The following is a 13,833-nucleotide window of genomic DNA, read 5'->3' on the forward strand; positions in this document are numbered from 1 at the left end:
CCAAGTCTCGGCAATTTCTGGGCAGCGGCCCACGAGAAACAAAAACATCACAAAAAGAATAACTCGTAGCCACCCACGGGCAAACATCTACATGTTTTTTTTCTTACAAAAATTTGCAAGTTTAAAAGCTATTTGGGACTTCAGCAATTGTAGTTGGCATGACAAATCATGATACAGAAATAATCCCATATTTTTAATGAACATATAAGTTTAAAAAATCAGTAATTGTATTTCTAAAATTGTTAAACATGTTTTATGATAGGATTTCAATAAATATATCTTTATACAAAACCAACTTTTCTACAAAAATAAATAATTTAAAAAAAACAATGAAAAAGTTATTCTTAGTTTAAAAGGTAAAAATTTAGTGCATTTTGTAGTATTAAATGTTAGCAACAGTTAAATCTAAAAAGATAAAGAGTTAAAAGTTATTAACAATTAAAATGAATAATAATTATTATAAACCAAGAATCATTAAGGGGTTTAAAATTTTATAAACCTAAGAACTCAAATAGATTATCCGTAAGCATATCAATAAAAAATAAGCATAATTTATAACTGTACAATAATAAAGATAACAAAATGTGTATCGATACAATTTTAACTAAATTTCGTAAGATTACTCGCTTTGTAACCAAATAAATTACTTACGTATGAAACGTGTACTTTTAAGAAAAATTTATATTCGATAATAGCTTTAGTTCAAAACATACAGCAAACAACTTTGATGAAGATATAAAAAATAGTCAAATAAAATTTACATACAAAAGAGTTTAATATGCACACATTAAACAATAGAACTCTTACGTTTTACTTCAGTTCAGGAAAAATAAAATTAAACATACTTTTTTGTTTACAGGAATAAGAGTAAAAATAAGGTGTTAGGTTCGTATTTATTTATCTTTTTAAAACAAATTTTGTAGACATTATTACTAATAACAAGTGCAGACTGATAAATGAGAAGGATTAAATCAATAATATTTAAGAATTAACAAGTAAGTTTTGTTTCATGATCACCAACGGATCATCATAACAAAACAACACAAACGCCATATTGGATTAGAGCGTCTTAAGTCAGTCGAACCACCCGTCTTAAGACCGATTTGTCATTTTCAACGTAAGTGTTTCAGTTGAATTGAAACTTACGAGATTTCCCATCATGCATTGCGAAAGTTACGATTTCACCCGTCTTAAGACAGTCGATGTTGCAGTTGAATTCCACCCTTTGTTATTTATTATTAGAAAAGGCGACATGGTTGCTAGATTTTGAATAACTCTCTTTTTTGGCAGTCTTGATTTGGCCACTTTCCATAAGTTTATAACTGTTTGTTCTTGCTGCAAGCCGTGAACCATCTTACGTTAGTGTTAACATTTTTAGCATTGTAAACACAAGTATTGTTAGCATTGTAAAAACAAGTAATAAGTTATCAAATACATTGTTTGCAAGAATCTCAAAACACAACGATGCCAAATGGCTTTAAAATACAACGGAAACAGAAACCCGGAAATCTAGGTGGTACCTAGCTTGCAGGGTTCCCTAGTGTAGAAAACACCATCCATTTCACCAATCAAGTTTTCATTCCAATTCAAGTCTACAGTGAGAATGGTCTTTAAGGGAAAGTTTTCATAGAGGACTCTGCTGTACAGCTTTGGAAAGTGTGTTTCTGTGATGTCATTGCGTTTTTCCACAGTAAGCATTAATTATGTATGATTGCTTGCTTAAAAGAAGTGATGTGAAATAACCACGAAGTAGCAATCAAAACAAATGATTGGCAAAAAGACAAAAAATAGTAAACAGACGAAACATTTTTTGAGAGCGGTAGCAGCGTTATTTCTTCAAATAAGAAAAAATTATTGTTTTATATTATTCTAAGAATATTAATTAGTTATATTTTAATTCCTTCCTGCGATTATAGAAACATATTTTTCAGTATGTCTTTCATATTCTGGGAAAAAACAAAAAATACAAATTTGGAAAACTATACTCTTATTTTGGTTAGTAGGCATTACTTATTTCGTTTGAAACATTTAATAAATTGGTTTATTTAAGGAGGCTCCGATAACTTAGTAATTTAATGATGTAGATTACTCTGCAACACTTAATATACTACGGTTTTAAAAGCATGTATTTAATAACAGATTCTTCAATTAACTAGCGCTGTAACCAACGAACGCATTACGATGTTTTTGTTAATTCTTATAATCGTAATTTTTTCTCTTTAGTTTTTCATAATTATTATTGTGGGGAGGGATTATTGTAATTGTTCTGGAATTGATTTGATTTTATACAATAAAATATTTACGAACCATATATTATTGCCCTTAAAGAGTTTTTTGATTTCTGCTGCTCAATTTGATTTTCGTGTAATTTTCATTCTGGAATGAAGTGTTTCTTTGGGAGGATTATCATAATTACTCACATCCTCGTATTTAATAATTTTCTGCCATAACTGTTAATTACTTACAGTGTTTTAGCTAATAATTTGTAGTCATAAATGATAATTACGTACTGTCTGTTGACATAATGAGTATTATTATTGTTCTGAAACGGTTAAAAATACACAATAATAATGAATATTATTATTGTGTATTTTTAACCGTAAATGATCGATTTCTAAAATTGATTGTTTTTTTAATGATTGTGCAACAATATATTTCAAGGATAATGACAATTAGCAGATTTTTAAGCAATCTGATTGTTTGATGTTTATTTGGTCTCAGGTTTCTCGAATGATGTTAGGATGATATTCCTATACCGCCTTGTTGATTTTACTACAACTGCCTAAGTGCCACAGCCCATTCTTGTATATAATTCAAGTTTTAAAAAATATATGTATGCATCTATATATTTATTGATTTTCTGTAAAGGGGCTATGAATTATATCTCTTAATTTTTCTCCTAACTGTATTTTTTTCTTCTCTTGCTCCTGGCCAGTTTCTGTCAATACCTGGAGATCATTCTAAACTAAACTCAATGGCGTGACAGCCCATAGAGAGCCAAGTCCTACTGTGCCCATCTCAGTTTTCTTGACCTTGGGCTCTGGGGTGCAGGAGCAGATGTTCTGGTCAGGTGGTCAAACGACTGCGGTACCCCCATTGTTTAGTTCCCAAGCATGCTTGGTACACATTTATCGACCCACCGAAGGGATGGAGGGCTGAGGATCCGACCCAGGAGCTGTGGCACGGGAGCGTGACACGCTACCACTCAGCCAACGGGTGTCCATTCTGAAAAAGTATAATAGAAATATTTCTAATAATGGTTTCTACTTTCTTGCATTGCATAATACTCACATTAACCAGAGAAAAGTTTTTTTTTAATAACAAATATCGCCATTAAATAGTCACTAAGTTATGACTATAATCTGATGTTAGTAACTTGGTAAGATCTCCATTATTTGCAAATTTCAACAACAATTTGGCAATGGCATGAGTAAGACTTATATATATATATATATATATATTTTAGGTTATNTAAGCTTTCATTAAATGATTGCTATCGACTTGATATTCTCCGTGCGACGAAGGGGGCACACGTGGAAGTTCATTGACAAGGGTCATGAAGCTTTTTGAGTCTATCTAACCATTTATGTTATTAACTTTAATCTATTTTTATTATTTTATGAGTTATTAAACATCAAAATAGGTCCGGGACTTTATAAACACCCTGTATATATATCACAGAAGAGATCGAACATGATGGGTATGATTCATACTCTCTCTGGTCATACCATAAATTTTTTTTTAATTTTTGAAAGTACATCTACATTTTGGCCCCTTGGGGTCAGGGTTGGCAAACAGATAGTACCAATATAGAGACATCCCTTGACACCAGAAAAAATATTTTGGAAGCAAACTTGAATCTAAAGTTTTTCTTCCAAGCAAGCCATTAAATATTTTTTAAAAATTTCTTGCAAGTACTATATGAGACTTTGATGATTGCTGATAGTGGATGAATATAATTTACGAAATATTAATTTATTCTAGCCTGCCATTGCTGTTGGAAATGTTGGGCAGTTAGCAATAGATTTATTACTTAGAAATCTAAATGTAGACAATCTTGCTTATCTCCATCATCCATGTTTCTTACCTTTTGCTGGAGCAGATGCTTTTGATCCCCAAAGCGATAAGTTATCAACAAGTTGTCAAAGTAAGTGTCTCCCACCAGAATGTTATGTAAAAATATATATGCCAATTTCATATTTTTCTCTATACCATGATGTCTTTAATTTAAATCAAATTTAAAACTCGGATCAAATTCGAACTTAAAGTTTGTTTCTTAAAATCCAATTTAAAATTCTTAATTCTGATTCTTTTTTAAAAAATTCATCAATTTAAATCAATAAAGTTTTAAAAAAAATATAATGTTAGTTTGTATTGTTTTTAAAACAAAAACAGAATCTTTTTTGAAGTAATAGAAGAATTAAACATTTTTTTAAATAAACTTACTAACATTTTTCTACATGCTTACAGTTAATAACAATTGCTTTTCAGAATGAAATAAACAGATTACACACTCCAAAATAATAATTAATATTATAAAATAATAATTTGAGAAATATTTAATATTTTTTTAATTAATATTATTTGATCATCTCCAAAGTAATAAAAAATTAGATTAGACCAAGCTTAAGTACTATCTCTAAATTCATAAAAATGGAGTTGTTATGGTTAAGCAAAATAATTTTATGAATTTTATTATATTGTGAACAAAAACAGAATATTTTTATAAATTAATATTTAAATACTATTAGTACTAATAACATTTTATAATAAATCGTGAATAGGCTTCAATTATATTCAGAATTTCTCTGTTGGTGGTACTATTTTGTTGCTACTTTTATTGTTAGTTTAAGGCCTTTCATTTTTTTAAATATTGCCATTTATGTTGTTGGGATAATGCAAGAAAATTAAATCTAAGTAATTACAATCATTATTATTTTTATATTTATATGTTCTTGCTTTATTGTTATTAGTTGTTCTTTTTTGCTCAGATAATGTTTTGATTGGACTATATTTTTTAAAAGGAGTAATTTCTATAATTATGTATTAGGATTTTTAATTTTCTTTAAATTAAAATTTTTATCTTTAAAATTTAATAATAATACAAATGTTGTGACTTATCCATCTGTATATTTTTCTTCTTTTCAATAAGAAAGATGTTAATAAAATTTTTCAGAGCTTTTTAAGTTAAATTTAAAATTTTAATTTTTGCTTTTAATTTAATTTTGTTTTTAAATTTTTGCAATTTAATTTTTTTTTCTATAATAATATTTTGCAAAAAAAAAAAAAAAATCATAAAATAGTTTTATTGTAAATTTTTTCATGATTAATTTTTCCTTTTGTTTTTACAATTTTCAATGGGTTTTAAGCACCATTAAATAACCATCTGAAAACAGTTAAAAACTAGTTATTTTATAATGTGGCATTATTAAACTATATGTATTTATTTTTTAAATATTTTTAAATTTTGTTTTCTACAATTATTCTTTTATTGTGTTGCACTTCGTTATAAAGTTTTTAAATTGCCAATTTCATTGTAAAATGTTCTTAAAATAGTATTTTTTTATGAGAAGTATCTGATATAATATTCCCTATAATATAGTTTTTTCAGTATATGTTCTTGCTACACATTGTTATATGTATAAATTATAAATTTATTCAAAATGTGATTTTAAAATAATTTTTCAGTCAAATAAGATAATTTTGTATATTTTTAGTGTATGAATGTAAAGAAAAAAGACTTGTTATCATTCAGCATAGAGCTCCATTAGTCAATGTACGTATTTTATGATTTTATTTACCTCTTTCATTAATTGTTATCCTTATAATACTTTCTACTAATTTCTGGGATGCTGAAATTAAACAAAGGTTGGGAGGAGCAAGTTGATATAAAGGTTAAAATGATTTTTAAAAAATCCGTTTTTTAAATTTGTTGAAAATAATATAATTCTTCCCTATTTAGTTTTATTTAAAATTTTAAGCCTAAACAGAAAATAAAAAAGAATAATTTTAGCCTTTTTTAAAAAAAACAAAAACATTATAAACAAATTACTACCCTAACTACTACTACCCCCACCAAATATCATTTAATATCATTTTGGTGGGGGTAGTAGTAAGAAAGGTCGGGAGGAGCAAGTTGATATAAATGATAAAATGATTTGAAAATTTGTTGAAAATAATACAATGCTTTCCTATTTAGTTTTATTTAAAATTTTAATCCTGAACAGAAAATAAAAGAGAATAATCTCAGCATTTCTTTAAAAAAAACAATGTAAACAAATTAATACCATAACTACTATCTCCCCCAAATATCATTTTATGAATTAAAATGAAATAAGAAAAATAATATCTATGTATTTATACTGCTAGATATGTTATACTGTTTTTATATATTCGAGATAAGGGATACATAAGAATGCAGAATGCGCAGATTGTCTATAAAATTAATATTATCAATATCAAACGAAATGGAAATTAAAATATTAACTGGCTTCAATTTTTTCAAAGTAGAAAAATAAAATAAAAATAGAGTGCAAAAGCTATAGTTTGTCTAAAGTAAGAACTCCCCATGCCATTCGTCTGAACCCATGGCAGTGACTATGGTAACGAGGTATGACTATTTTAAGTAGGAGCGTGGGGTCGCAGTTTAGGACAAGTTTTGGCCCAGGTCAGAAGAGAATTTTTCTTTGGTCTATTATGTTAGCCCTAGAGTGAAGAGAAACTACCTTCCTCAAATGTGTTATTCTTGTTTCTATAGTAGCAGATGGCCTCAGACTTTGGGGTGGAGGGAGTTCTTACCATAGACAAACTATAGACTGAAGATGGGTGGAAGGAGTCTATGTAAGCAAACTGGTGTCATAATTCCTATCATAAAGTGCTACTAATATTTTAATATAAAAAACATGGAGAATATTTGCATGTTTCTATTTTTTACAGAGAGGACAATTTTATAAAATCTGAGCGTCAATAATGCCCCACCACCAAAAGGCATTTTCCCCCATGTCCTGGCGTCTTTGGACATTGTATTCTTTAATTGTAATAAACATTTTAATTGTTATTATTATTATTCTTTTTCAGAGTAGAGTGAAAGAATATCTGGACTTTCTTACAAAATTCATAAAGGATCACAAAATCAAAAGAACTATTATGTTGTCAAGCAGCTTTTCTCAGTATTTTGCTTTTGAACAACTAGAAAAGTAATCATATTTTATGTATTTTTATTTGAATGTTGAATTTGACAATTTATTATCATAATTTTACTTTTTCAAGAAATAATTCTACTTATATGGTAAAATATGGCTTACATTTCATAATATTTTTATTAAATGTTCTATTCCGGTTGTATCTACTTGGTATCCCTATTACGACCAATGATTTAGAAAACAGCTAAAGGTAATTACAGTTGTTGCAGTTTGCTGCCTTCAGCTTTGGTAGCTAGCTGTTTCTCATCAAACTTCAAAACTAGTTACAGAACCATTTGAATACTGTAAAATGTTTTCAAAATAAAAAAGACACCAGTGCAATTATTTTAGTTAGAATATCAAAACATGCAACAAAAAAAAAAATTGGTTTAGTTTTAACAGTGTTCAGCTTCTATTAGTTAATGTTCTTTAGAGCTAATATTAAAATTTAGTGAGAATAAATTAGTTCTTTAAGCAGAGCAAATCAAGCCAAACATTTTTATCACATATTTTAAAATTGATTTTTTCAAATCGTCAGTTTCACTCGGTTTGTTTAAAGTGGTTTATCTATGTTTAAAGCAGATAACAAAGCAATATGAATGAAATCTCTACCCTTAACTTCCAAATCTTAAATTGAATTTGGCATGAAATCATTTTAACAGCATTAAATGTGTTATTCTTTATGAAGTAACTTTGAAGTTGTCCATTCAAGCTGATTTGGCATTATTTTTTCTAGTGTGCCGTTGCATTATTTATGTTCAAGCAATGTAGAAAATGAATCTAGATTTGGAAAATTGTCTTGGAAGAAATTTAACTTGGCGCTACCTCATGTACCAGCTATACCAGGAAGTGGAATTTCAAAACTGTTCTTAGATATGTGGTAATTAATTTTTAATCTTCTTACATTGAACTAATATTGGCATTCTTCATCTAAAAAGAGTACAAAAAAAAGTTTCTTTTAAATCTTTCTGAAGGTCACATTTTTATCCTTGATACCTCATATCCTTAAATTTTTATCACTTACATTATTTGTTAAATAACTTTTGTAATTGCCTGATCATTTTTATAGCTTATGATCTATTTATGTGATTTGGATTGCATACTTGATTCAATCTTAATCTTACCTTAAAATGCTAATTGAGTAGTGTAGATACCATTTTAAGTTATAAAATCCGGTCTAAAAAACGTACTTTCTCTGAATAAACATACATTTTATACATTCGTGATTCTCGAAATATGGAAGGCAGCCACAATCTGTAGAATTGGATGCGAATAGTTCAGGCAGAAAAGTGAGTAAAAGTTTGGATCTCAAATAAGTTATCTTTAGTTTTCATTTCTTAAGAAATATTCAACTTATTCTCTTTAAATTTTAGATTTTATCTCTTAAAATTGCATAGATTAAATCTATAAAAATGTGTATACCTTACTATTCAAATTTTTTGACCATTAATAAGTTGATTAAAAGTATTAAATGATTATAAAAAATAATATTTTACATAGAATTATCTCTGCATAAACAAGTTTTACAATTTATTGTTTCGCTCTATTAATGTTTGAAGATATTGCAAAACATGCAAAAGTTAATTAGCATATTTAAGATTAAACTATTAAGATCGATTCCTAATAGGTGAAAATCTGATTTTTAGATCAAAAGTTGTTACTCTAAAAATAATTTAGACCAATATTTATGGTGATATTGGTTCACCTCGTCACGAAAAGCAAACTAATCCCTTTGGTTCCTTAGATACATAACGTGTAAGTGTCCCTAATTCATGACATCTATTTTTTTTTTGGTATTGTATCTATTGTTCATTTATTATTTTGTGTTTAATTTATTTAAATTTTTTTAGTGAAGAACAAAATATTCCTGTTGTGGTGCTCATCATGGTATGTTCTGAGGGGGGCAACTACAGTGAAGCTTATCAAATGGTTTCCAATCTGAATAAATGGCTGCAAATCAAAGAAGTAATAAAAATTATTTCTCTTCTATTTACTTTTAAATGCAGTATCAGATCTTTATGATGCAAACATTGAAACATATTATATAGAATTTTTTATCATATATATTATTTCCCATATCCCTTAGCTTACCTATTGAATACGGTTACATAAATCTGTAACTGTTTAATATTAAGTTCAGACCTGTATAATACACAATTGCGCAAACAATGTTCGCTCAAAAATTAGTCTCCATCACAAATTTTTTTTTTGACTATTGCTAAAAAAGAAAAAATCCGCCTCTTCAATGAAATTTTTTTTTCGTATTCCCCAGATAAGAAAAGATTCATTTTTATACTTTTTTCTTTCTCAAATTTCAGGTATTCTTGAATTATTTAAAAAGTCTGTTTGCGCAGAACGTTTTCCGATTTCTATGTTTAGTTTTTTTGATTTTTTACAAAATTCATTCCTGTGATATGAATCAATATAGAAATCTTTAAAATTTATAATATAGAGTTCTAAAAATGCATTTTTAATAAACTCTGTGATTTTCAAACAAATTTCGACAAAATGAGGTAGTTCCAAGAGTTAAACAATGCATACAGAAAATTTTTTTTAATTGAGATTTTGCGTTAGCAGTAATTTTTTCATTTTATCTAAGTCGGATTAAGGCTTTTAAATAATTAATGAGAAAAAAAAAACTTTAAAATGCAAAAATGTGCATTTATGTATTTATTTTTCGCAGAAGAAATTGAGGATATTATGAGCATAGTTAATAAAGTCCAACAAATTTATGAATTTATGTTTACTTTAGGGATTGATTATAAAGTTAGTACCATTTTTGGAGAATTGTGATTGATAGAGTTGCTTTATATATGTATTCTACTCTAGCTATTTTTTTTTATATTTAATTGAAATTTTTAATGATTCATGAATTTTGTTTCAAAATATTTTTGGAAATGTTAGTTTTTGTTTGTTTATTTAATAGTTTATTTGTTCCTCCTCTTTACCTGTTTAAGTCTAAAATTTTAACTTTAGATTTCTGAGGCACTTTTTTGTTACTTTATAAGCTGTTTCTAAATTTATAATGTCAGGTAGGCCACAGCATTTATGGACAAGCTGAACTTTTCATAGCAATAAAACTTCAGAAACAGGTTTTCAAAATAACAAAGAAAACTGTAATAAAAACCTTATTAATAGAAAAATAATCTTTTCATAAACATTTTCAATTAGTTCGAATCAATATATTAGATTCTTCTGTTAGTTGTTTAAAAATGCCATTACTAATTCAAATGTCAATTATAATTTAGTATAAAATTTTTAATTGCTATATTTCCCTATTTTTAAATACAACTAAAGATTGAAAAAATATCAATTTGTGAATTTTCCCTTTGTTTACCATTTCTAAAATTTCTATGCATATTAAATTACTAATTTAATTAAAATAATTTTAAATAAAACTCTATAATGACAATTCAATTGTTTGAAACAACTTATCTCCATCACACAAGATTCAATTTTATTTTTTTAAAATAGTAAATAAGTGTATGTCCCCAAATTTCACCCTATAAAATTTTAAGATAAGATATTTCAGTTTTTTGCAAATATATAATATTTAGGAGTCATAAAAATTTAGAAAAAACATTGGATAGAATAGAGAATATATTAAAATTTTTTTGTACCATTTGTAGATTGCCCCTAAATAGGCATCAATTTTTTGCAAAAATGGCCCATTGCAACATGCAAAGAGTTTGACTAAAATCTGCTTTTATATTTTTATGTATTATTAAAGATAAATGTGCATTAAAGTAAACTTAGGAGACATAATAAACTGTACATTTCTATGTTCTTTCCTATTTCATTATCTCTCTCTCTTTTTCAGGTTTTCAAACATTTTTAGGGCTAATAGGTTTACTCCAGTTGTTTATTTATGTTATCACATTTTGAGTATCCTATTGTACTTTTTTCATTTAAAATTAAAATTATTTGATGTTATGAAACATAAAAATTTTTGTGAGCATGAAAATCTGTTAGGTTTTTATTTTCATTTTTAAAAACTCTTTTTAAAGTGATATTTAGAATAAAAATAAGTACCAAACGGAAACCAATTGATCAAAAATATAATAGATAGAAAGGTTGTATTCTAAATTTTAGTTAATATTGTGTTTAATATTGTATTTTAGTACTAATGTTAATTAATTATCAGTGTAATTTAAAATCATATTTTGGGAAAAATTTCTTTTTTAATGTTTCATAGTATGTTAATGGTCCACAACCTGGATTCTTCTCAAAATGTCTTGATATCAATTGAATCAAGTTGAAAATTTAAAACAATATTTTAAGATATACATTTATTTAAAAATAAATTTTAAAAAAATTATATTTCTTTAAAGTTCACTAGAGAACTTCTTTATTTTTTTCACAACAAGATTTAAGCAAATTAAAAGGTTAGTAAATAAATACATAATATGATTTCATAATATATTTTAATATTGTGTATAATAAACTTAAAAATCAGATTAGTAAAATATTTTTACAGCCTTTTTTATCCATTTATAAAAGGCTACTTTTTATGAAAAATATACTAGTGTTATAATTTTGACACTTTTTTTGCTCTTCCTAAAATAGTGAAAGGTCGCATTTTTATGTCATCTGTAATGAGTCTATTAAAATTTTCAAAGTAACTTAGTTTGAAGTTGATTGAATCGAATATTAAAGAATGAGTATTACTGTATAGCTTTCTGTACAATAAAACAAGGAATACAAGTTTCTTCCACAGTGGAAAAAAACAGGCCTGGAGAAAATATTCTTCTAAAATATTCTATAAGTTGAAGAAAAAGAAAAAACTTTTTCAAAAAGTAACATCAAACGTTAAGGAATTTTTACTCAGTTTTAATGTTTGATTTTTGATTGCTATATAGTTCAAATAAGAGTATTTTTTTCAAGCTACTTACAAGGGAAGGGTAAAAAGCAACAATTAGGAAAAAAAATTATGAATTTTAGAAATTAAAACTACTTTACTTTCTTTCAATATTTTATCTAAAAGAGTGATGTAAAGTGTAATTGGTCTATTATACAAAGAATTGTTAAAATAATATAACCGAATTATATTAACAAATCATGTGCTAAACATATACATGGCTGCAAATCACATATTGAATTCAAAATTTTGTAATTTTGAATTCAATGTTAATTGTTCAAAATAGCATATCAATTTTTATAATCATATATTGTTAAGACTTTGAATGCTGCTAAATAATATGGTATATAGATTTTAAAATTTTGTATAAAACTAAAATAAAAAAGAAATGGTATATAGATTTTTTTTAAGTAGTTGTATTGAATTTTATTTGTTTAAATTTCTTAAAATTATAATTGCTAAGAAATGGTATTGTCATTTTCAGTTTCCTCCATTTTGACCATGTTTTTTCCATTCTGTTGAGTTTCTTCCAGTATTTCGGAGGAAATAGGTTTCTTCTGAATAAAATCCCTACCTTGAAATAAGCATTTATTTTGTAAAATTAAATGAAAGAAATATGAGTACCTATTTAAATGTGTATATATAGGATCTTCTGTGATGATAATCCGTGATTAAAAGTTTTGGAATCCTCATCAAAAAGGAAGTTATAAAAAACATACTCATTAGGGGCATAATTAATATTAAAATAAGGAAAAAAATCTATCTAAATTTGTTGAATCACTTGTGAGGAAGGGTGAATGGAAAGCTCCAAAACTAGTTTAACTGCCTGGTGAAACTAGGTTTGGTTTCAGATAATCGCGTTTTAACTTTTCCTCTGCTATCTCCAGCAATCAAAGAATGTTTGGCTATTTTCAATCCTGTTGTTGTTTCTAATGCCACTTTCCAAATACCAGCAAGCTTGCTTGGTGAAACCAAGCAAATTTAAGGCAGACAGTTCATTTCTTGTTTTTCAGTGTCGCCATCTATGGCTAAGAATACGACTTCAACCACACACGCATCACCGCCCGTTTTAAAATGTAAACCCATTCATATATCTATTCATCCACAGATCATAATTTTGACCTGAATCAGAGAACAATCAACCTTCAATTGAATATCCCCAGATGTATTTATTATTTTCAATCCTATGTTCCTAAATACTGTCTTAGATTTCAATAGTGTTTTTTTCTCCCCTTGTTTAAATTCTAATGCTACCGCCAATGTTTATACTTTACCAACTTCTTTTTTGACAAAGATTCTAAAAGTATATAGTACAGGCAGACATCACTCTCTGACTGCATTTGCTATTAGAGGATTAATAGAGTAATTGTTTTTGTTATTATTAAAAAAATGAGCTATGTGTTTTCTTTATTTAGGGGGATTCTGAAAAAATAAGGTGGGTGCAGCCGTTTTCTTGGAGTTACCCTTACGCTAATGATGCGCCTGCAGTTATGTATTGAAAAAAAAATGTATTTTTGTATTTATATTTATTAAAAATAAAATTTAAAATTTTATTATTGTATGTTATATTTTGGTAATGAAGAATTTTGATTTAGTTTTGATGTTATTATCTCTTTCTGAAAACTTCTTATTTTTGAATTAGAAACAGTTTTGTTGGAAAATTTCCTTATTGACAATTTAAAAAAAAAGGAATTAATAAGATGTGGTTTAAGGACTCTAGTAAACAATCCTTTAAATTATCATCATAACAAATGCAAATACTTGGCACTGACTGTCATCAAATATGCATATTTT

General features: G+C 26.9%; 1 protein-coding gene across 1 annotated transcript; it reads left to right on the plus strand.

Annotated features, from left to right (window-relative positions):
* The first annotated feature begins 1,730 nt into the window (after positions 1-1,730).
* LOC107442967 (proteasome assembly chaperone 2) lies at positions 1,731-13,592 on the plus strand. Its single transcript, XM_016056679.3, has 7 exons — positions 1,731-1,995; positions 3,985-4,147; positions 5,718-5,776; positions 7,078-7,196; positions 7,918-8,061; positions 9,032-9,146; positions 13,455-13,592. The coding sequence occupies exons 1-7, from the start codon at positions 1,933-1,935 to the stop codon at positions 13,536-13,538; spliced, it is 747 nt and encodes a 248-aa protein (XP_015912165.2). The 5' UTR covers positions 1,731-1,932; the 3' UTR covers positions 13,539-13,592.
* Positions 13,593-13,833: the final 241 nt, after the last annotated feature.

The sequence above is a fragment of the Parasteatoda tepidariorum genome, chromosome 2, assembly GCF_043381705.1.
Source record: "Parasteatoda tepidariorum isolate YZ-2023 chromosome 2, CAS_Ptep_4.0, whole genome shotgun sequence".
Lineage (NCBI taxonomy): Eukaryota > Metazoa > Arthropoda > Arachnida > Araneae > Theridiidae > Parasteatoda > Parasteatoda tepidariorum.